The sequence below is a fragment of the Oncorhynchus gorbuscha genome, linkage group LG16, assembly GCF_021184085.1.
Source record: "Oncorhynchus gorbuscha isolate QuinsamMale2020 ecotype Even-year linkage group LG16, OgorEven_v1.0, whole genome shotgun sequence".
NCBI lineage: Eukaryota > Metazoa > Chordata > Actinopteri > Salmoniformes > Salmonidae > Oncorhynchus > Oncorhynchus gorbuscha.
In genome coordinates, this window is record NC_060188.1 from 33,544,775 (window position 1) to 33,564,526 (window position 19,752).

Genomic DNA, 19,752 nt, shown 5'->3' on the forward strand with positions numbered 1-19,752 from the left:
CCATAACAGCTGGCTAGCGATTTTGATTGACCTCTTGGCTGTCTAATAAACTTGTGATGCACAGTGTAAAGGTCTACATCAATTGTAGGTAACAATTATACTCCTACGGCACTAGAGTTGACAGCTGGGTCCTTAATTGACATGGCACTATTACAAGATACAGTAAAGGACAACCTCTGGTCAGAGGTAACATCCTTTATGAAACTCATGTTAAACTTCTCCTATTGTTATGACCCTCAGCCACTAGTAAGTCTACAATAGTCAGTATTTATCACTGTATGAAGATGCTCAGTAAAAGAGCAAAGCACCTCAATAGACTGACACAACATCCATTACTACAGGTCAACACTTAGAAAACAGCAACAAACTTCAGTGATCTTTTTTATTGTTTTACAAGAAGCCTTGCCTCCAATAAAGTAGTGTTGTGAACAGAAACATCAATGTCACAGCAGTGTTGCAATTCACCAGTTTAACACTCTCCCATCCCTATAAAAGCAAAGCCAGGAGGATCTATCAGAGAACCAAGGAGTCCTGGTCTGAGGCTGGAGGCCGTAGCCTGGGGATGGAAGTGGTTTAGCTCTGGCCTCCCAGGGTGTGCTTGTCAAACAGGTACTCTGCCATCTTGTTTTTGACAGCATCCATCTTGGTGAGGTTTGTGATGTAGTCTCCCAGCTTCTTAATGGCCTCCACCTGCTCATTCAGGTAATGAGTCTCCAGGAAGTCACACAGCTAAAGAGGGAAAACAGGTCAGAAAAGAGAATGAATACAGACTATTGTAACTACAGTAACACGTAGATAATGAGGTTTCAATTTAACTAGACAAGTCCGTTGACACTTATTTACAATGGCATCCTAATGTGGAACAATAGGTTAACTGCCTTGTTCAGGGGCAGAACACCTTTTTACCTTGTTAGCTCTGGGATTCAATCCAGCAACCTTTAAGGCATAAATCTCTAACCACTAGACAAACTGCTGCCCCTTACGCATTAGCTGCATTGTGTGCATCTGTGGAATACAGTGCGCGTGTGAAGAAGCAGGTCAAACAATCCCGTGTCATTAGTTATCAGAGCTACAACAACCTGATCATCTCCTGGGACAGTACCTGTATTCTATGTGATACATACATGTGATGTGTGGTTCCACCATAACTTACATGGGGGTCAACCTTGTCAGAGGCAATCTTGTGCAGGTCCAGCAGGGCCTGGTTCACATTCTTCTCCAGCTGCAGAGCACACTGCATTGCCTCCAGCCCATTGCCCCACTCATCACGTTCTGGCTTCTACACAAGACAGAGTGAACACAGAAAATGTTAATGACTAGACTACTAGCAGATGTTAAGGTTAGGATAAAGTTTAGTTACACCCCTTACACTTTCAGTTCAGTGGTTAGAGGCAGTATGTTCAGGACTACAGGTTCTCTAGATCAACTTACTCCATGGAGGAGAGTGTGTACAAGTGGTAAAGACATTTATCGGTCTACAATCTAAATGCGTTTACGACGCTCAGGCGCTCACCTTGATGTCCTGGAGTAAAATGCGTCCACCTCGCTTGTTCTGGAAGGAGAGTAGCTTGTCGGCGTGCTCCCGCTCCTCGTCGCTGTTCTCCTTGAAGAAATGCGCGAAACCAGGCAGAGCCACATCGTCACGGGAGAAATAGAAACCCTGGGTGGATAAACATAAAACTAAGGTTAGAAAAATATAAAAAGAACATGCCAAACGTGACTGGGCGTTGTGTTCGTTGTGGCAACTAAACTTTTTATGACAAAGGCATGAATCAGTCTGGTCTGTAGTCTATTTGGTAATCTGCCGATTAACCTGTCAAGGAGTTGTTACGCGCTCTGCCCAAAACAGGATAGATTCCCGGCTTCATTTGAAAAAAACAAATATGCACTTCACGGAATTTCTTGGCTATTAATTATCTAGACCAACATAATAAAAAAGGTGAGAGGCATTTAGGCCTATGAATAATACAGGTAAAACAACACGGTCCCCTTGGTAGACACCTTACCATTGAAGTGTAGGTGTAGGAGGCAAACATCTCCAAGTTGATCATTCGGTTGATAGCAGCTTCGCAATCGTGGTGATAGTTCTGGCGGATCTGAGACTCCATTTTGGCAGATTTTCTTTAATATCCAAATGAACGGTACAAAAATAGAGTTTATTCGACTATTTTGCTATTACAGTTCAAGTAAGTACTATGTCAACAACCAGGAATGTTCTATGATGCGGGACGAAGGCAGATGAGTTCCGTTCAATCACTGTTGAAGCAAGAACTTCTTCATGCGTCTTCGCAGACTTGTGAACTGGAATGAGCCTTGTTCGCTCTATTTATTGTTCCAAACGGAATGCGTCAGTGGAATACACCCTCACAAAGCGTAGCCAATCAACTTTAGAATTTCAACAGGAACTAGGCGGGTCATTTAAAGACGAGCCCACTCATACACATCCCCTAAAGCAAAGATTACTTTTTATATTGACAAGAGAGCCGAGTGACCACTCTAACAATGGAAATACATGTGCTCAACGAATGAAGACAGGCAAGATCATGTGGGACCATTCTAGCCAATGAGAGGGCAGGTATTCGTGTGAACAACACGCACAACTAAACATATTTTTTCTCAAAGTTTCCCGAATGCCACATGCATCCACATCTAAAGCAGTAGTATCAGCCAAAAGCAATGCTACAGTGCAGGTCGAACAACAGCGGTTATTGTTGAAAAATGTTTGTGTTTGTTATATCCTTAGAATACAATTGGAAGACTTGGAAAATCCATTCTAATGTTAGGCTAATTGAGAAATAGTCTGTGTCTATATTTGATTTAGGATATATAAGGAATTGAACTTTGAGACACAGGTCTGTAAACTTCTGTTTCATTCTCTAAGAGCACATGTTTCAATAACACATGAAGATTAATTATTGACCTTTTCCAGAATGCAGTCAAAAGAAAAACTTCGGGTTTATCACATAAAAAAAAACATAAATTCAATTTTCAGTATGAGGTATGGGAATACAGTAATGGACAGAGAAAGAAAGACTGGCTTTTGTAGAAATGGTATTTGATGATACACCTTTCGGTTTCAAATGACATATTGTTGTTGTCAAATGGTATATCAAAGTTGATTACAATAGCCTAGAAATAACTACACAAAATCAGTAGCTACATACATCTAACCATACTACTTGTGATGTAAGTGTATATAGTATATAGTGTATATAGTAAGTGTATATAAGTGTATATAGTATATAGTATGTTTACTGGTCATAGTATGGATATAGTTAGTATGCCAGATTAGCCAAAATACGAAGTTTTCAAGCAGTGGACATTATTTCCGTGCTTTCAGGGCCCATAATGCAATTCTTCAGACAACAGGCGTGGCTTCATAACATTTTAAGAAAATGGCAGAAAATATGTTGCCGAAGTGAGACGAGAGCGGATACAATTTCAGTGCTATAACTAATTATGACAAATAAGTTAAGTTTCTTTGCTACGCTATCCTTACGAAACGCGTAGCATATCATTGCAGCAGTATGTACCATTATGTTAGCTAGCTACCAAACACAAATTTAGTTGGCTATTTATACATCAGGCTTAGCTAAGCGGTATAGTCATTGTGCGTTCTCAATGAACATTGTTAATTCACTCTGGCTATCTACTCCGATTTCAGAGCACTCTCATCTGAGTGTGCCAAAGAACAGATTAATTGATTCATTTTACAACCGTAACACCCGTTGAATATAACCGGTATCAGTAAACGTCTGCAAAAAAGCATAATTAAATTGTTGCCAGAAACACAGTTACAGTCACCAATGCTCTGGATAACATGAAAACAGCATAACCAGCTCTGCTAGGGCGAGTAAAATGGTCAGAGTGAGGTGTTCTCTCATTTGTGTCTGGAAGTAGCTAGCAAGCTAGCCAAAGATAGCCAGTTAGCTTGGGTGCTTAATTGCCGTTGTGAGGTCAAAACGCTCGGATCAACCCTACTCCTCGGCCAGAGCGTCCAGTGTGGGCTCTGAACGCTCCGAGGGCGAAATGCTTTGAATTTCCAAACGGACAATCTGACAACGCTCTGAATTTACGAATGCCCAGAGCGTACTCTGGCACTCCAGATTGAATTTACCAACACATCTGAAATCGTATGATGTCTAGCTTGTCATTTGTTATGCTAACAAGCTAGCAAGAGGTTGCAAAGCAACAGCTTCCGGTAGACAGGCGAAGCGCTAGTAAGCTCAACTAATGTAGGGTGACCAGACGTCCCCGTTTTTGGTGGCCTGTCCCCGGTTGGAGCTGTCCCTGGAAATGTCCCAGTTTTTAGGGAGATGTCCCCGACCTCGTAGGGTAAATTGAATACTCCTGCACTAGATTGTGTAAGGCACAACCTGCAAAGAAAAGGAAACAGGCAAGTTTACAAAGAAAATGCAACAGGCAAATGCACAAACACCAGAGAAAACTCAGAAAGACATTTTTATTTACTATCTATCTGGATTTTTGCTGTTTTAGAGCTCAGGGATTCTTAAAAGATGCGACAATCAACTTTTTTCTACAAATATTTGTCTTAATTTTAACTAAATGTTAAGATTATATTTTGACACACCAAAGTATCAGCTATTAACACCATGTAAAGGAACAACCTCCTATTTTTTCATTAAATGCAACTAAGTGGATATGGTCAATTTCGTCAAACACCATAGAAGGCATTTCATTAGTACAATTATTGTAAAACAAGTGTTTAAAGTCCTTGATTATTTAATGCTAACATTAGATTATTCATAAATGTGTAATACACATCTCCAAACATTTTTGTTTTGTTTTATTGCCAGGGCTAATTTAGCTAGAAATCTGGCATGGTTTTCTAGATTTTGAACATGAAATAACTATTATAAAGCTAACATTATCCCTTAGGTCTAGCGCAATAAATACATTAATTGTTGAAGCATATGTTGCAGAACAGTGATTACAATATTTGTTCAGAATATTGACAACAACAACTAAATCAATCTTAAGGGGGCTAGTTCCTCTGTATAGATGGGAGAACCTTCCAGAAGGACAACCATCTCTGCAGCACTCCATCAATCAAGCCTTTATGGTAGAGTGGCCAGACGGAAGCAACTTCTCAGTAAAAGGCACTTGACAGCCTTTGAGTTTTAGTTTGCCAAAAGGCACCTAAAGGACTCTCAGTTTAAGGGCACAGGGCGAGACCTAGATGCAGACACGGGAGGAGGTTTTTCGAGTCTCTTATATTTATTAGTATCCAAGGGACAGGCAAGATATTGGTCATGGACAGGCAAAAAGATCATAACAAGGTCAGAGTCCAGGAGGTACAGAGTGGCAGGCAGGCTCGAGGTCAGGGCAGGCAGTATGGTCAGGGCAGGCGGGTTCACAGTCAGGGCAGGCAAGGGTCAAAACCGTGTGGACAAGCAAAACAGAGCTAAGAAAAAGCAGGGGCACGGGTTAATGATAAGGGAATTATATGCTTAAAGGTCATGATTAAAATAGTCCACCCTGAAACCATATAATTGTATGAAATTTATTAGAATCATAAAACTATAATCTGATGATGGGTGTAATTTTAGTCCGAATTAGAACAAGGACCTTTTGCTCTTTTTTAGTATGTAAGCAGGGTGCAAGTGGTAAACACATGATAAGAGAAGCTATTGACAGACAAGTTGTACTACTGTGTTCCTTTACAGGACATTCTGTCTCCACCCTTGGAGGGGAGAAACTGTTAGGCTTGCAGAAAATTAATGAAACATGTTGCAGATTAAATAAACAATGTGTCTGTATAGTGGAAAAACACTGACTGTCTGAGCAAGGCGTAGCTTAAGATATGAACTTGTTTGTGTGTGTGTTATAAAGACTGTGTTTGCATTTTGATTTCAGAACATTCTCTGGATAAACTGTACAGACCTTTTGCATTAGCTGAGTCTTTGCCTAATTATCATTAAACCCAGGGTCTTACAAATCTCGGGGATTGGGCAAAGCTTATTGATTGTTAGTTATTATCATTTGGGATTGAAAATTCTCCATAAATACAAATGTTGGGAAATTAAGGAATATGCAATTTAATCAGATGCCATCTAGTGGCCTTTTTGAGTACATCAGATTACAAATCTCTGGCCCTCTTTGTGGCTTTATATAAAATACGTTTTCAAATAGAATGACAAAGCTGCGAAACTTTACCCTAAATATGAACCAAGATAGTCAATACCATACAAATGTACTCAATTTTACCATGTCAATAATTGGTTGTATAAAGAATAAAGTTGAAGGGTAATTGAAAATTCCATTGCTGATTAGACAGTTCTCATTAGACCATCTTCCCCTTTAACCAGATGTCTAGCCAAAAGAAACTCCTTTACTATATCTTGAAAACAATATTTCTCAGTTCAAGTATTAAAGTTTGGCTTGCCTGTTAATTACCAAAATGACAGCGTTCAGTAACTTAACAGTAGCGTTGTAACCATGACAGCTCAAATAAGCCCCTTAAGAACGAGAGGCTTGTAGAATCACTCCTTTGAGTATTCAGTTCATAATTTGCTGTAGGGGAACTATTGGGCATTACCAACTGAAATAAACACAATGAGTGACAATTTGTCAGTCAGAGCCCAACTTCCCATCACTAGAGAAATGTGCCATAACAGCTGGCTAGCGATTTTGATTGACCTCTTGGCTGTCTAATAAACTTGTGATGCACAGTGTAAAGGTCTACATCAATTGTAGGTAACAATTATACTCCTACGGCACTAGAGTTGACAGCTGGGTCCTTAATTGACATGGCACTATTACAAGATACAGTAAAGGACAACCTCTGGTCAGAGGTAACATCCTTTATGAAACTCATGTTAAACTTCTCCTATTGTTATGACCCTCAGCCACTAGTAAGTCTACAATAGTCAGTATTTATCACTGTATGAAGATGCTCAGTAAAAGAGCAAAGCACCTCAATAGACTGACACAACATCCATTACTACAGGTCAACACTTAGAAAACAGCAACAAACTTCAGTGATCTTTTTTATTGTTTTACAAGAAGCCTTGCCTCCAATAAAGTAGTGTTGTGAACAGAAACATCAATGTCACAGCAGTGTTGCAATTCACCAGTTTAACACTCTCCCATCCCTATAAAAGCAAAGCCAGGAGGATCTATCAGAGAACCAAGGAGTCCTGGTCTGAGGCTGGAGGCCGTAGCCTGGGGATGGAAGTGGTTTAGCTCTGGCCTCCCAGGGTGTGCTTGTCAAACAGGTACTCTGCCATCTTGTTTTTGACAGCATCCATCTTGGTGAGGTTTGTGATGTAGTCTCCCAGCTTCTTAATGGCCTCCACCTGCTCATTCAGGTAATGAGTCTCCAGGAAGTCACACAGCTAAAGAGGGAAAACAGGTCAGAAAAGAGAATGAATACAGACTATTGTAACTACAGTAACACGTAGATAATGAGGTTTCAATTTAACTAGACAAGTCCGTTGACACTTATTTACAATGGCATCCTAATGTGGAACAATAGGTTAACTGCCTTGTTCAGGGGCAGAACACCTTTTTACCTTGTTAGCTCTGGGATTCAATCCAGCAACCTTTAAGGCATAAATCTCTAACCACTAGACAAACTGCTGCCCCTTACGCATTAGCTGCATTGTGTGCATCTGTGGAATACAGTGCGCGTGTGAAGAAGCAGGTCAAACAATCCCGTGTCATTAGTTATCAGAGCTACAACAACCTGATCATCTCCTGGGACAGTACCTGTATTCTATGTGATACATACATGTGATGTGTGGTTCCACCATAACTTACATGGGGGTCAACCTTGTCAGAGGCAATCTTGTGCAGGTCCAGCAGGGCCTGGTTCACATTCTTCTCCAGCTGCAGAGCACACTGCATTGCCTCCAGCCCATTGCCCCACTCATCACGTTCTGGCTTCTACACAAGACAGAGTGAACACAGAAAATGTTAATGACTAGACTACTAGCAGATGTTAAGGTTAGGATAAAGTTTAGTTACACCCCTTACACTTTCAGTTCAGTGGTTAGAGGCAGTATGTTCAGGACTACAGGTTCTCTAGATCAACTTACTCCATGGAGGAGAGTGTGTACAAGTGGTAAAGACATTTATCGGTCTACAATCTAAATGCGTTTACGACGCTCAGGCGCTCACCTTGATGTCCTGGAGTAAAATGCGTCCACCTCGCTTGTTCTGGAAGGAGAGTAGCTTGTCGGCGTGCTCCCGCTCCTCGTCGCTGTTCTCCTTGAAGAAATGCGCGAAACCAGGCAGAGCCACATCGTCACGGGAGAAATAGAAACCCTGGGTGGATAAACATAAAACTAAGGTTAGAAAAATATAAAAGAACATGCCAAACGTGACTGGGCGTTGTGTTCGTTGTGGCAACTAAACTTTTTATGACAAAGGCATGAATCAGTCTGGTCTGTAGTCTATTTGGTAATCTGCCGATTAACCTGTCAAGGAGTTGTTACGCGCTCTGCCCAAAACAGGATAGATTCCCGGCTTCATTTGAAAAAAACAAATATGCACTTCACGGAATTTCTTGGCTATTAATTATCTAGACCAACATAATAAAAAAGGTGAGAGGCATTTAGGCCTATGAATAATACAGGTAAAACAACACGGTCCCCTTGGTAGACACCTTACCATTGAAGTGTAGGTGTAGGAGGCAAACATCTCCAAGTTGATCATTCGGTTGATAGCAGCTTCGCAATCGTGGTGATAGTTCTGGCGGATCTGAGACTCCATTTTGGCAGATTTTCTTTAATATCCAAATGAACGGTACAAAAATAGAGTTTATTCGACTATTTTGCTATTACAGTTCAAGTAAGTACTATGTCAACAACCAGGAATGTTCTATGATGCGGGACGAAGGCAGATGAGTTCCGTTCAATCACTGTTGAAGCAAGAACTTCTTCATGCGTCTTCGCAGACTTGTGAACTGGAATGAGCCTTGTTCGCTCTATTTATTGTTCCAAACGGAATGCGTCAGTGGAATACACCCTCACAAAGCGTAGCCAATCAACTTTAGAATTTCAACAGGAACTAGGCGGGTCATTTAAAGACGAGCCCACTCATACACATCCCCTAAAGCAAAGATTACTTTTTATATTGACAAGAGAGCCGAGTGACCACTCTAACAATGGAAATACATGTGCTCAACGAATGAAGACAGGCAAGATCATGTGGGACCATTCTAGCCAATGAGAGGGCAGGTATTCGTGTGAACAACACGCACAACTAAACATATTTTTTCTCAAAGTTTCCCGAATGCCACATGCATCCACATCTAAAGCAGTAGTATCAGCCAAAAGCAATGCTACAGTGCAGGTCGAACAACAGCGGTTATTGTTGAAAAATGTTTGTGTTTGTTATATCCTTAGAATACAATTGGAAGACTTGGAAAATCCATTCTAATGTTAGGCTAATTGAGAAATAGTCTGTGTCTATATTTGATTTAGGATATATAAGGAATTGAACTTTGAGACACAGGTCTGTAAACTTCTGTTTCATTCTCTAAGAGCACATGTTTCAATAACACATGAAGATTAATTATTGACCTTTTCCAGAATGCAGTCAAAAGAAAAACTTCGGGTTTATCACATAAAAAAAAACATAAATTCAATTTTCAGTATGAGGTATGGGAATACAGTAATGGACAGAGAAAGAAAGACTGGCTTTTGTAGAAATGGTATTTGATGATACACCTTTCGGTTTCAAATGACATATTGTTGTTGTCAAATGGTATATCAAAGTTGATTACAATAGCCTAGAAATAACTACACAAAATCAGTAGCTACATACATCTAACCATACTACTTGTGATGTAAGTGTATATAGTATATAGTGTATATAGTAAGTGTATATAAGTGTATATAGTATATAGTATGTTTACTGGTCATAGTATGGATATAGTTAGTATGCCAGATTAGCCAAAATACGAAGTTTTCAAGCAGTGGACATTATTTCCGTGCTTTCAGGGCCCATAATGCAATTCTTCAGACAACAGGCGTGGCTTCATAACATTTTAAGAAAATGGCAGAAAATATGTTGCCGAAGTGAGACGAGAGCGGATACAATTTCAGTGCTATAACTAATTATGACAAATAAGTTAAGTTTCTTTGCTACGCTATCCTTACGAAACGCGTAGCATATCATTGCAGCAGTATGTACCATTATGTTAGCTAGCTACCAAACACAAATTTAGTTGGCTATTTATACATCAGGCTTAGCTAAGCGGTATAGTCATTGTGCGTTCTCAATGAACATTGTTAATTCACTCTGGCTATCTACTCCGATTTCAGAGCACTCTCATCTGAGTGTGCCAAAGAACAGATTAATTGATTCATTTTACAACCGTAACACCCGTTGAATATAACCGGTATCAGTAAACGTCTGCAAAAAAGCATAATTAAATTGTTGCCAGAAACACAGTTACAGTCACCAATGCTCTGGATAACATGAAAACAGCATAACCAGCTCTGCTAGGGCGAGTAAAATGGTCAGAGTGAGGTGTTCTCTCATTTGTGTCTGGAAGTAGCTAGCAAGCTAGCCAAAGATAGCCAGTTAGCTTGGGTGCTTAATTGCCGTTGTGAGGTCAAAACGCTCGGATCAACCCTACTCCTCGGCCAGAGCGTCCAGTGTGGGCTCTGAACGCTCCGAGGGCGAAATGCTTTGAATTTCCAAACGGACAATCTGACAACGCTCTGAATTTACGAATGCCCAGAGCGTACTCTGGCACTCCAGATTGAATTTACCAACACATCTGAAATCGTATGATGTCTAGCTTGTCATTTGTTATGCTAACAAGCTAGCAAGAGGTTGCAAAGCAACAGCTTCCGGTAGACAGGCGAAGCGCTAGTAAGCTCAACTAATGTAGGGTGACCAGACGTCCCCGTTTTTGGTGGCCTGTCCCCGGTTGGAGCTGTCCCTGGAAATGTCCCAGTTTTTAGGGAGATGTCCCCGACCTCGTAGGGTAAATTGAATACTCCTGCACTAGATTGTGTAAGGCACAACCTGCAAAGAAAAGGAAACAGGCAAGTTTACAAAGAAAATGCAACAGGCAAATGCACAAACACCAGAGAAAACTCAGAAAGACATTTTTATTTACTATCTATCTGGATTTTTGCTGTTTTAGAGCTCAGGGATTCTTAAAAGATGCGACAATCAACTTTTTTCTACAAATATTTGTCTTAATTTTAACTAAATGTTAAGATTATATTTTGACACACCAAAGTATCAGCTATTAACACCATGTAAAGGAACAACCTCCTATTTTTTCATTAAATGCAACTAAGTGGATATGGTCAATTTCGTCAAACACCATAGAAGGCATTTCATTAGTACAATTATTGTAAAACAAGTGTTTAAAGTCCTTGATTATTTAATGCTAACATTAGATTATTCATAAATGTGTAATACACATCTCCAAACATTTTTGTTTTGTTTTATTGCCAGGGCTAATTTAGCTAGAAATCTGGCATGGTTTTCTAGATTTTGAACATGAAATAACTATTATAAAGCTAACATTATCCCTTAGGTCTAGCGCAATAAATACATTAATTGTTGAAGCATATGTTGCAGAACAGTGATTACAATATTTGTTCAGAATATTGACAACAACAACTAAATCAATCTTAAGGGGGCTAGTTCCTCTGTATAGATGGGAGAACCTTCCAGAAGGACAACCATCTCTGCAGCACTCCATCAATCAAGCCTTTATGGTAGAGTGGCCAGACGGAAGCAACTTCTCAGTAAAAGGCACTTGACAGCCTTTGAGTTTTAGTTTGCCAAAAGGCACCTAAAGGACTCTCAGTTTAAGGGCACAGGGCGAGACCTAGATGCAGACACGGGAGGAGGTTTTTCGAGTCTCTTATATTTATTAGTATCCAAGGGACAGGCAAGATATTGGTCATGGACAGGCAAAAAGATCATAACAAGGTCAGAGTCCAGGAGGTACAGAGTGGCAGGCAGGCTCGAGGTCAGGGCAGGCAGTATGGTCAGGGCAGGCGGGTTCACAGTCAGGGCAGGCAAGGGTCAAAACCGTGTGGACAAGCAAAACAGAGCTAAGAAAAAGCAGGGGCACGGGTTAATGATAAGGGAATTATATGCTTAAAGGTCATGATTAAAATAGTCCACCCTGAAACCATATAATTGTATGAAATTTATTAGAATCATAAAACTATAATCTGATGATGGGTGTAATTTTAGTCCGAATTAGAACAAGGACCTTTTGCTCTTTTTTAGTATGTAAGCAGGGTGCAAGTGGTAAACACATGATAAGAGAAGCTATTGACAGACAAGTTGTACTACTGTGTTCCTTTACAGGACATTCTGTCTCCACCCTTGGAGGGGAGAAACTGTTAGGCTTGCAGAAAATTAATGAAACATGTTGCAGATTAAATAAACAATGTGTCTGTATAGTGGAAAAACACTGACTGTCTGAGCAAGGCGTAGCTTAAGATATGAACTTGTTTGTGTGTGTGTTATAAAGACTGTGTTTGCATTTTGATTTCAGAACATTCTCTGGATAAACTGTACAGACCTTTTGCATTAGCTGAGTCTTTGCCTAATTATCATTAAACCCAGGGTCTTACAAATCTCGGGGATTGGGCAAAGCTTATTGATTGTTAGTTATTATCATTTGGGATTGAAAATTCTCCATAAATACAAATGTTGGGAAATTAAGGAATATGCAATTTAATCAGATGCCATCTAGTGGCCTTTTTGAGTACATCAGATTACAAATCTCTGGCCCTCTTTGTGGCTTTATATAAAATACGTTTTCAAATAGAATGACAAAGCTGCGAAACTTTACCCTAAATATGAACCAAGATAGTCAATACCATACAAATGTACTCAATTTTACCATGTCAATAATTGGTTGTATAAAGAATAAAGTTGAAGGGTAATTGAAAATTCCATTGCTGATTAGACAGTTCTCATTAGACCATCTTCCCCTTTAACCAAGATGTCTAGCCAAAAGAAACTCCTTTACTATATCTTGAAAACAATATTTCTCAGTTCAAGTATTAAAGTTTGGCTTGCCTGTTAATTACCAAAATGACAGCGTTCAGTAACTTAACAGTAGCGTTGTAACCATGACAGCTCAAATAAGCCCCTTAAGAACGAGAGGCTTGTAGAATCACTCCTTTGAGTATTCAGTTCATAATTTGCTGTAGGGGAACTATTGGGCATTACCAACTGAAATAAACACAATGAGTGACAATTTGTCAGTCAGAGCCCAACTTCCCATCACTAGAGAAATGTGCCATAACAGCTGGCTAGCGATTTTGATTGACCTCTTGGCTGTCTAATAAACTTGTGATGCACAGTGAAGGTCTACATCAATTGTAGGTAACAATTATACTCCTACGGCACTAGAGTTGACAGCTGGGTCCTTAATTGACATGGCACTATTACAAGATACAGTAAAGGACAACCTCTGGTCAGAGGTAACATCCTTTATGAAACTCATGTTAAACTTCTCCTATTGTTATGACCCTCAGCCACTAGTAAGTCTACAATAGTCAGTATTTATCACTGTATGAAGATGCTCAGTAAAAGAGCAAAGCACCTCAATAGACTGACACAACATCCATTACTACAGGTCAACACTTAGAAAACAGCAACAAACTTCAGTGATCTTTTTTATTGTTTTACAAGAAGCCTTGCCTCCAATAAAGTAGTGTTGTGAACAGAAACATCAATGTCACAGCAGTGTTGCAATTCACCAGTTTAACACTCTCCCATCCCTATAAAAGCAAAGCCAGGAGGATCTATCAGAGAACCAAGGAGTCCTGGTCTGAGGCTGGAGGCCGTAGCCTGGGGATGGAAGTGGTTTAGCTCTGGCCTCCCAGGGTGTGCTTGTCAAACAGGTACTCTGCCATCTTGTTTTTGACAGCATCCATCTTGGTGAGGTTTGTGATGTAGTCTCCCAGCTTCTTAATGGCCTCCACCTGCTCATTCAGGTAATGAGTCTCCAGGAAGTCACACAGCTAAAGAGGGAAAACAGGTCAGAAAAGAGAATGAATACAGACTATTGTAACTACAGTAACACGTAGATAATGAGGTTTCAATTTAACTAGACAAGTCCGTTGACACTTATTTACAATGGCATCCAAAGGTGGAACAATAGGTTAACTGCCTTGTTCAGGGGCAGAACACCTTTTTACCTTGTTAGCTCTGGGATTCAATCCAGCAACCTTTAAGGCATAAATCTCTAACCACTAGACAAACTGCTGCCCCTTACGCATTAGCTGCATTGTGTGCATCTGTGGAATACAGTGCGCGTGTGAAGAAGCAGGTCAAACAATCCCGTGTCATTAGTTATCAGAGCTACAACAACCTGATCATCTCCTGGGACAGTACCTGTATTCTATGTGATACATACATGTGATGTGTGGTTCCACCATAACTTACATGGGGGTCAACCTTGTCAGAGGCAATCTTGTGCAGGTCCAGCAGGGCCTGGTTCACATTCTTCTCCAGCTGCAGAGCACACTGCATTGCCTCCAGCCCATTGCCCCACTCATCACGTTCTGGCTTCTACACAAGACAGAGTGAACACAGAAAATGTTAATGACTAGACTACTAGCAGATGTTAAGGTTAGGATAAAGTTTAGTTACACCCCTTACACTTTCAGTTCAGTGGTTAGAGGCAGTATGTTCAGGACTACAGGTTCTCTAGATCAACTTACTCCATGGAGGAGAGTGTGTACAAGTGGTAAAGACATTTATCGGTCTACAATCTAAATGCGTTTACGACGCTCAGGCGCTCACCTTGATGTCCTGGAGTAAAATGCGTCCACCTCGCTTGTTCTGGAAGGAGAGTAGCTTGTCGGCGTGCTCCCGCTCCTCGTCGCTGTTCTCCTTGAAGAAATGCGCGAAACCAGGCAGAGCCACATCGTCACGGGAGAAATAGAAACCCTGGGTGGATAAACATAAAACTAAGGTTAGAAAAATATAAAAAGAACATGCCAAACGTGACTGGGCGTTGTGTTCGTTGTGGCAACTAAACTTTTTATGACAAAGGCATGAATCAGTCTGGTCTGTAGTCTATTTGGTAATCTGCCGATTAACCTGTCAAGGAGTTGTTACGCGCTCTGCCCAAAACAGGATAGATTCCCGGCTTCATTTGAAAAAAACAAATATGCACTTCACGGAATTTCTTGGCTATTAATTATCTAGACCAACATAATAAAAAAGGTGAGAGGCATTTAGGCCTATGAATAATACAGGTAAAACAACACGGTCCCCTTGGTAGACACCTTACCATTGAAGTGTAGGTGTAGGAGGCAAACATCTCCAAGTTGATCATTCGGTTGATAGCAGCTTCGCAATCGTGGTGATAGTTCTGGCGGATCTGAGACTCCATTTTGGCAGATTTTCTTTAATATCCAAATGAACGGTACAAAAATAGAGTTTATTCGACTATTTTGCTATTACAGTTCAAGTAAGTACTATGTCAACAACCAGGAATGTTCTATGATGCGGGACGAAGGCAGATGAGTTCCGTTCAATCACTGTTGAAGCAAGAACTTCTTCATGCGTCTTCGCAGACTTGTGAACTGGAATGAGCCTTGTTCGCTCTATTTATTGTTCCAAACGGAATGCGTCAGTGGAATACACCCTCACAAAGCGTAGCCAATCAACTTTAGAATTTCAACAGGAACTAGGCGGGTCATTTAAAGACGAGCCCACTCATACACATCCCCTAAAGCAAAGATTACTTTTTATATTGACAAGAGAGCCGAGTGACCACTCTAACAATGGAAATACATGTGCTCAACGAATGAAGACAGGCAAGATCATGTGGGACCATTCTAGCCAATGAGAGGGCAGGTATTCGTGTGAACAACACGCACAACTAAACATATTTTTTCTCAAAGTTTCCCGAATGCCACATGCATCCACATCTAAAGCAGTAGTATCAGCCAAAAGCAATGCTACAGTGCAGGTCGAACAACAGCGGTTATTGTTGAAAAATGTTTGTGTTTGTTATATCCTTAGAATACAATTGGAAGACTTGGAAAATCCATTCTAATGTTAGGCTAATTGAGAAATAGTCTGTGTCTATATTTGATTTAGGATATATAAGGAATTGAACTTTGAGACACAGGTCTGTAAACTTCTGTTTCATTCTCTAAGAGCACATGTTTCAATAACACATGAAGATTAATTATTGACCTTTTCCAGAATGCAGTCAAAAGAAAAACTTCGGGTTTATCACATAAAAAAAAACATAAATTCAATTTTCAGTATGAGGTATGGGAATACAGTAATGGACAGAGAAAGAAAGACTGGCTTTTGTAGAAATGGTATTTGATGATACACCTTTCGGTTTCAAATGACATATTGTTGTTGTCAAATGGTATATCAAAGTTGATTACAATAGCCTAGAAATAACTACACAAAATCAGTAGCTACATACATCTAACCATACTACTTGTGATGTAAGTGTATATAGTATATAGTGTATATAGTAAGTGTATATAAGTGTATATAGTATATAGTATGTTTACTGGTCATAGTATGGATATAGTTAGTATGCCAGATTAGCCAAAATACGAAGTTTTCAAGCAGTGGACATTATTTCCGTGCTTTCAGGGCCCATAATGCAATTCTTCAGACAACAGGCGTGGCTTCATAACATTTTAAGAAAATGGCAGAAAATATGTTGCCGAAGTGAGACGAGAGCGGATACAATTTCAGTGCTATAACTAATTATGACAAATAAGTTAAGTTTCTTTGCTACGCTATCCTTACGAAACGCGTAGCATATCATTGCAGCAGTATGTACCATTATGTTAGCTAGCTACCAAACACAAATTTAGTTGGCTATTTATACATCAGGCTTAGCTAAGCGGTATAGTCATTGTGCGTTCTCAATGAACATTGTTAATTCACTCTGGCTATCTACTCCGATTTCAGAGCACTCTCATCTGAGTGTGCCAAAGAACAGATTAATTGATTCATTTTACAACCGTAACACCCGTTGAATATAACCGGTATCAGTAAACGTCTGCAAAAAAAGCATAATTAAATTGTTGCCAGAAACACAGTTACAGTCACCAATGCTCTGGATAACATGAAAACAGCATAACCAGCTCTGCTAGGGCGAGTAAAATGGTCAGAGTGAGGTGTTCTCTCATTTGTGTCTGGAAGTAGCTAGCAAGCTAGCCAAAGATAGCCAGTTAGCTTGGGTGCTTAATTGCCGTTGTGAGGTCAAAACGCTCGGATCAACCCTACTCCTCGGCCAGAGCGTCCAGTGTGGGCTCTGAACGCTCCGAGGGCGAAATGCTTTGAATTTCCAAACGGACAATCTGACAACGCTCTCTGAATTTACGAATGCCCAGAGCGTACTCTGGCACTCCAGATTGAATTTACCAACACATCTGAAATCGTATGATGTCTAGCTTGTCATTTGTTATGCTAACAAGCTAGCAAGAGGTTGCAAAGCAACAGCTTCCGGTAGACAGGCGAAGCGCTAGTAAGCTCAACTAATGTAGGGTGACCAGACGTCCCCGTTTTTGGTGGCCTGTCCCCGGTTGGAGCTGTCCCTGGAAATGTCCCAGTTTTTAGGGAGATGTCCCCGACCTCGTAGGGTAAATTGAATACTCCTGCACTAGATTGTGTAAGGCACAACCTGCAAAGAAAAGGAAACAGGCAAGTTTACAAAGAAAATGCAACAGGCAAATGCACAAACACCAGAGAAAACTCAGAAAGACATTTTTATTTACTATCTATCTGGATTTTTGCTGTTTTAGAGCTCAGGGATTCTTAAAAGATGCGACAATCAACTTTTTTCTACAAATATTTGTCTTAATTTTAACTAAATGTTAAGATTATATTTTGACACACCAAAGTATCAGCTATTAACACCATGTAAAGGAACAACCTCCTATTTTTTCATTAAATGCAACTAAGTGGATATGGTCAATTTCGTCAAACACCATAGAAGGCATTTCATTAGTACAATTATTGTAAAACAAGTGTTTAAAGTCCTTGATTATTTAATGCTAACATTAGATTATTCATAAATGTGTAATACACATCTCCAAACATTTTTGTTTTGTTTTATTGCCAGGGCTAATTTAGCTAGAAATCTGGCATGGTTTTCTAGATTTTGAACATGAAATAACTATTATAAAGCTAACATTATCCCTTAGGTCTAGCGCAATAAATACATTAATTGTTGAAGCATATGTTGCAGAACAGTGATTACAATATTTGTTCAGAATATTGACAACAACAACTAAATCAATCTTAAGGGGGCTAGTTCCTCTGTATAGATGGGAGAACCTTCCAGAAGGACAACCATCTCTGCAGCACTCCATCAATCAAGCCTTTATGGTAGAGTGGCCAGACGGAAGCAACTTCTCAGTAAAAGGCACTTGACAGCCTTTGAGTTTTAGTTTGCCAAAAGGCACCTAAAGGACTCTCAGTTTAAGGGCACAGGGCGAGACCTAGATGCAGACACGGGAGGAGGTTTTTCGAGTCTCTTATATTTATTAGTATCCAAGGGACAGGCAAGATATTGGTCATGGACAGGCAAAAAGATCATAACAAGGTCAGAGTCCAGGAGGTACAGAGTGGCAGGCAGGCTCGAGGTCAGGGCAGGCAGTATGGTCAGGGCAGGCGGGTTCACAGTCAGGGCAGGCAAGGGTCAAAACCGTGTGGACAAGCAAAACAGAGCTAAGAAAAAGCAGGGGCACGGGTTAATGATAAGGGAATTATATGCTTAAAGGTCATGATTAAAATAGTCCACCCTGAAACCATATAATTGTATGAAATTTATTAGAATCATAAAACTATAATCTGATGATGGGTGTAATTTTAGTCCGAATTAGAACAAGGACCTTTTGCTCTTTTTTAGTATGTAAGCAGGGTGCAAGTGGTAAACACATGATAAGAGAAGCTATTGACAGACAAGTTGTACTACTGTGTTCCTTTACAGGACATTCTGTCTCCACCCTTGGAGGGGAGAAACTGTTAGGCTTGCAGAAAATTAATGAAACATGTTGCAGATTAAATAAACAATGTGTCTGTATAGTGGAAAAACACTGACTGTCTGAGCAAGGCGTAGCTTAAGATATGAACTTGTTTGTGTGTGTGTTATAAAGACTGTGTTTGCATTTTGATTTCAGAACATTCTCTGGATAAACTGTACAGACCTTTTGCATTAGCTGAGTCTTTGCCTAATTATCATTAAACCCAGGGTCTTACAAATCTCGGGGATTGGGCAAAGCTTATTGATTGTTAGTTATTATCATTTGGGATTGAAAATTCTCCATAAATACAAATGTTGGGAAATTAAGGAATATGCAATTTAATCAGATGCCATCTAGTGGCCTTTTTGAGTACATCAGATTACAAATCTCTGGCCCTCTTTGTGGCTTTATATAAAATACGTTTTCAAATAGAATGACAAAGCTGCGAAACTTTACCCTAAATATGAACCAAGATAGTCAATACCATACAAATGTACTCAATTTTACCATGTCAATAATTGGTTGTATAAAGAATAAAGTTGAAGGGTAATTGAAAATTCCATTGCTGATTAGACAGTTCTCATTAGACCATCTTCCCCTTTAACCAAGATGTCTAGCCAAAAGAAACTCCTTTACTATATCTTGAAAACAATATTTCTCAGTTCAAGTATTAAAGTTTGGCTTGCCTGTTAATTACCAAAATGACAGCGTTCAGTAACTTAACAGTAGCGTTGTAACCATGACAGCTCAAATAAGCCCCTTAAGAACGAGA

The 19,752-nt window shown here is 39.9% G+C and overlaps 3 protein-coding genes across 3 annotated transcripts; all 3 read right to left on the minus strand.

Moving 5' to 3' along the window:
* Window positions 1–368: 368 nt before the first annotated feature.
* Window positions 369–2,353, minus strand: LOC123999294 (ferritin, middle subunit-like). Its single transcript, XM_046304904.1, has 4 exons — window positions 2,007–2,353; window positions 1,514–1,660; window positions 1,154–1,279; window positions 369–729 (listed from the first exon to the last, which is right to left on the minus strand). Exons 1-4 carry the CDS (start codon window positions 2,106–2,108, stop codon window positions 574–576), a joined length of 531 nt encoding a protein of 176 aa, XP_046160860.1. The 5' UTR covers window positions 2,109–2,353; the 3' UTR covers window positions 369–573.
* A 4,644-nt stretch (window positions 2,354–6,997) lies between these two features.
* Window positions 6,998–8,981, minus strand: LOC123999295 (ferritin, middle subunit-like). Its single transcript, XM_046304905.1, has 4 exons — window positions 8,635–8,981; window positions 8,143–8,289; window positions 7,783–7,908; window positions 6,998–7,358 (listed from the first exon to the last, which is right to left on the minus strand). Exons 1-4 carry the CDS (start codon window positions 8,734–8,736, stop codon window positions 7,203–7,205), a joined length of 531 nt encoding a protein of 176 aa, XP_046160861.1. The 5' UTR covers window positions 8,737–8,981; the 3' UTR covers window positions 6,998–7,202.
* A 4,643-nt stretch (window positions 8,982–13,624) lies between these two features.
* LOC123999297 (ferritin, middle subunit-like) lies at window positions 13,625–15,609 on the minus strand. Its single transcript, XM_046304908.1, has 4 exons — window positions 15,263–15,609; window positions 14,770–14,916; window positions 14,410–14,535; window positions 13,625–13,985 (listed from the first exon to the last, which is right to left on the minus strand). The coding sequence occupies exons 1-4, from the start codon at window positions 15,362–15,364 to the stop codon at window positions 13,830–13,832; spliced, it is 531 nt and encodes a 176-aa protein (XP_046160864.1). The 5' UTR covers window positions 15,365–15,609; the 3' UTR covers window positions 13,625–13,829.
* Between the last annotated feature and the right edge of the window lie 4,143 nt (window positions 15,610–19,752).

Excerpts from the sequence above, each read along its gene's own strand:
- LOC123999294 (XM_046304904.1), bottom strand. The coding sequence starts at position 2,108 with ATGGAGTCTCAGATCCGCCAGAACTATCACCACGATTGCGAAGCTGCT. Across the intron at positions 1,280-1,513 it reads TTTTACTCCAGGACATCAAG|AAGCCAGAACGTGATGAGTG; the intron begins GTGAGCGCCTGA and ends TGTCTTGTGTAG. Across the intron at positions 730-1,153 it reads CTGACAAGGTTGACCCCCAT|CTGTGTGACTTCCTGGAGAC; the intron begins GTAAGTTATGGT and ends TTCCCTCTTTAG.
- LOC123999295 (XM_046304905.1), bottom strand. The coding sequence starts at position 8,736 with ATGGAGTCTCAGATCCGCCAGAACTATCACCACGATTGCGAAGCTGCT. Across the intron at positions 7,909-8,142 it reads TTTTACTCCAGGACATCAAG|AAGCCAGAACGTGATGAGTG; the intron begins GTGAGCGCCTGA and ends TGTCTTGTGTAG. Across the intron at positions 7,359-7,782 it reads CTGACAAGGTTGACCCCCAT|CTGTGTGACTTCCTGGAGAC; the intron begins GTAAGTTATGGT and ends TTCCCTCTTTAG.
- LOC123999297 (XM_046304908.1), bottom strand. The coding sequence starts at position 15,364 with ATGGAGTCTCAGATCCGCCAGAACTATCACCACGATTGCGAAGCTGCT. Across the intron at positions 14,536-14,769 it reads TTTTACTCCAGGACATCAAG|AAGCCAGAACGTGATGAGTG; the intron begins GTGAGCGCCTGA and ends TGTCTTGTGTAG. Across the intron at positions 13,986-14,409 it reads CTGACAAGGTTGACCCCCAT|CTGTGTGACTTCCTGGAGAC; the intron begins GTAAGTTATGGT and ends TTCCCTCTTTAG.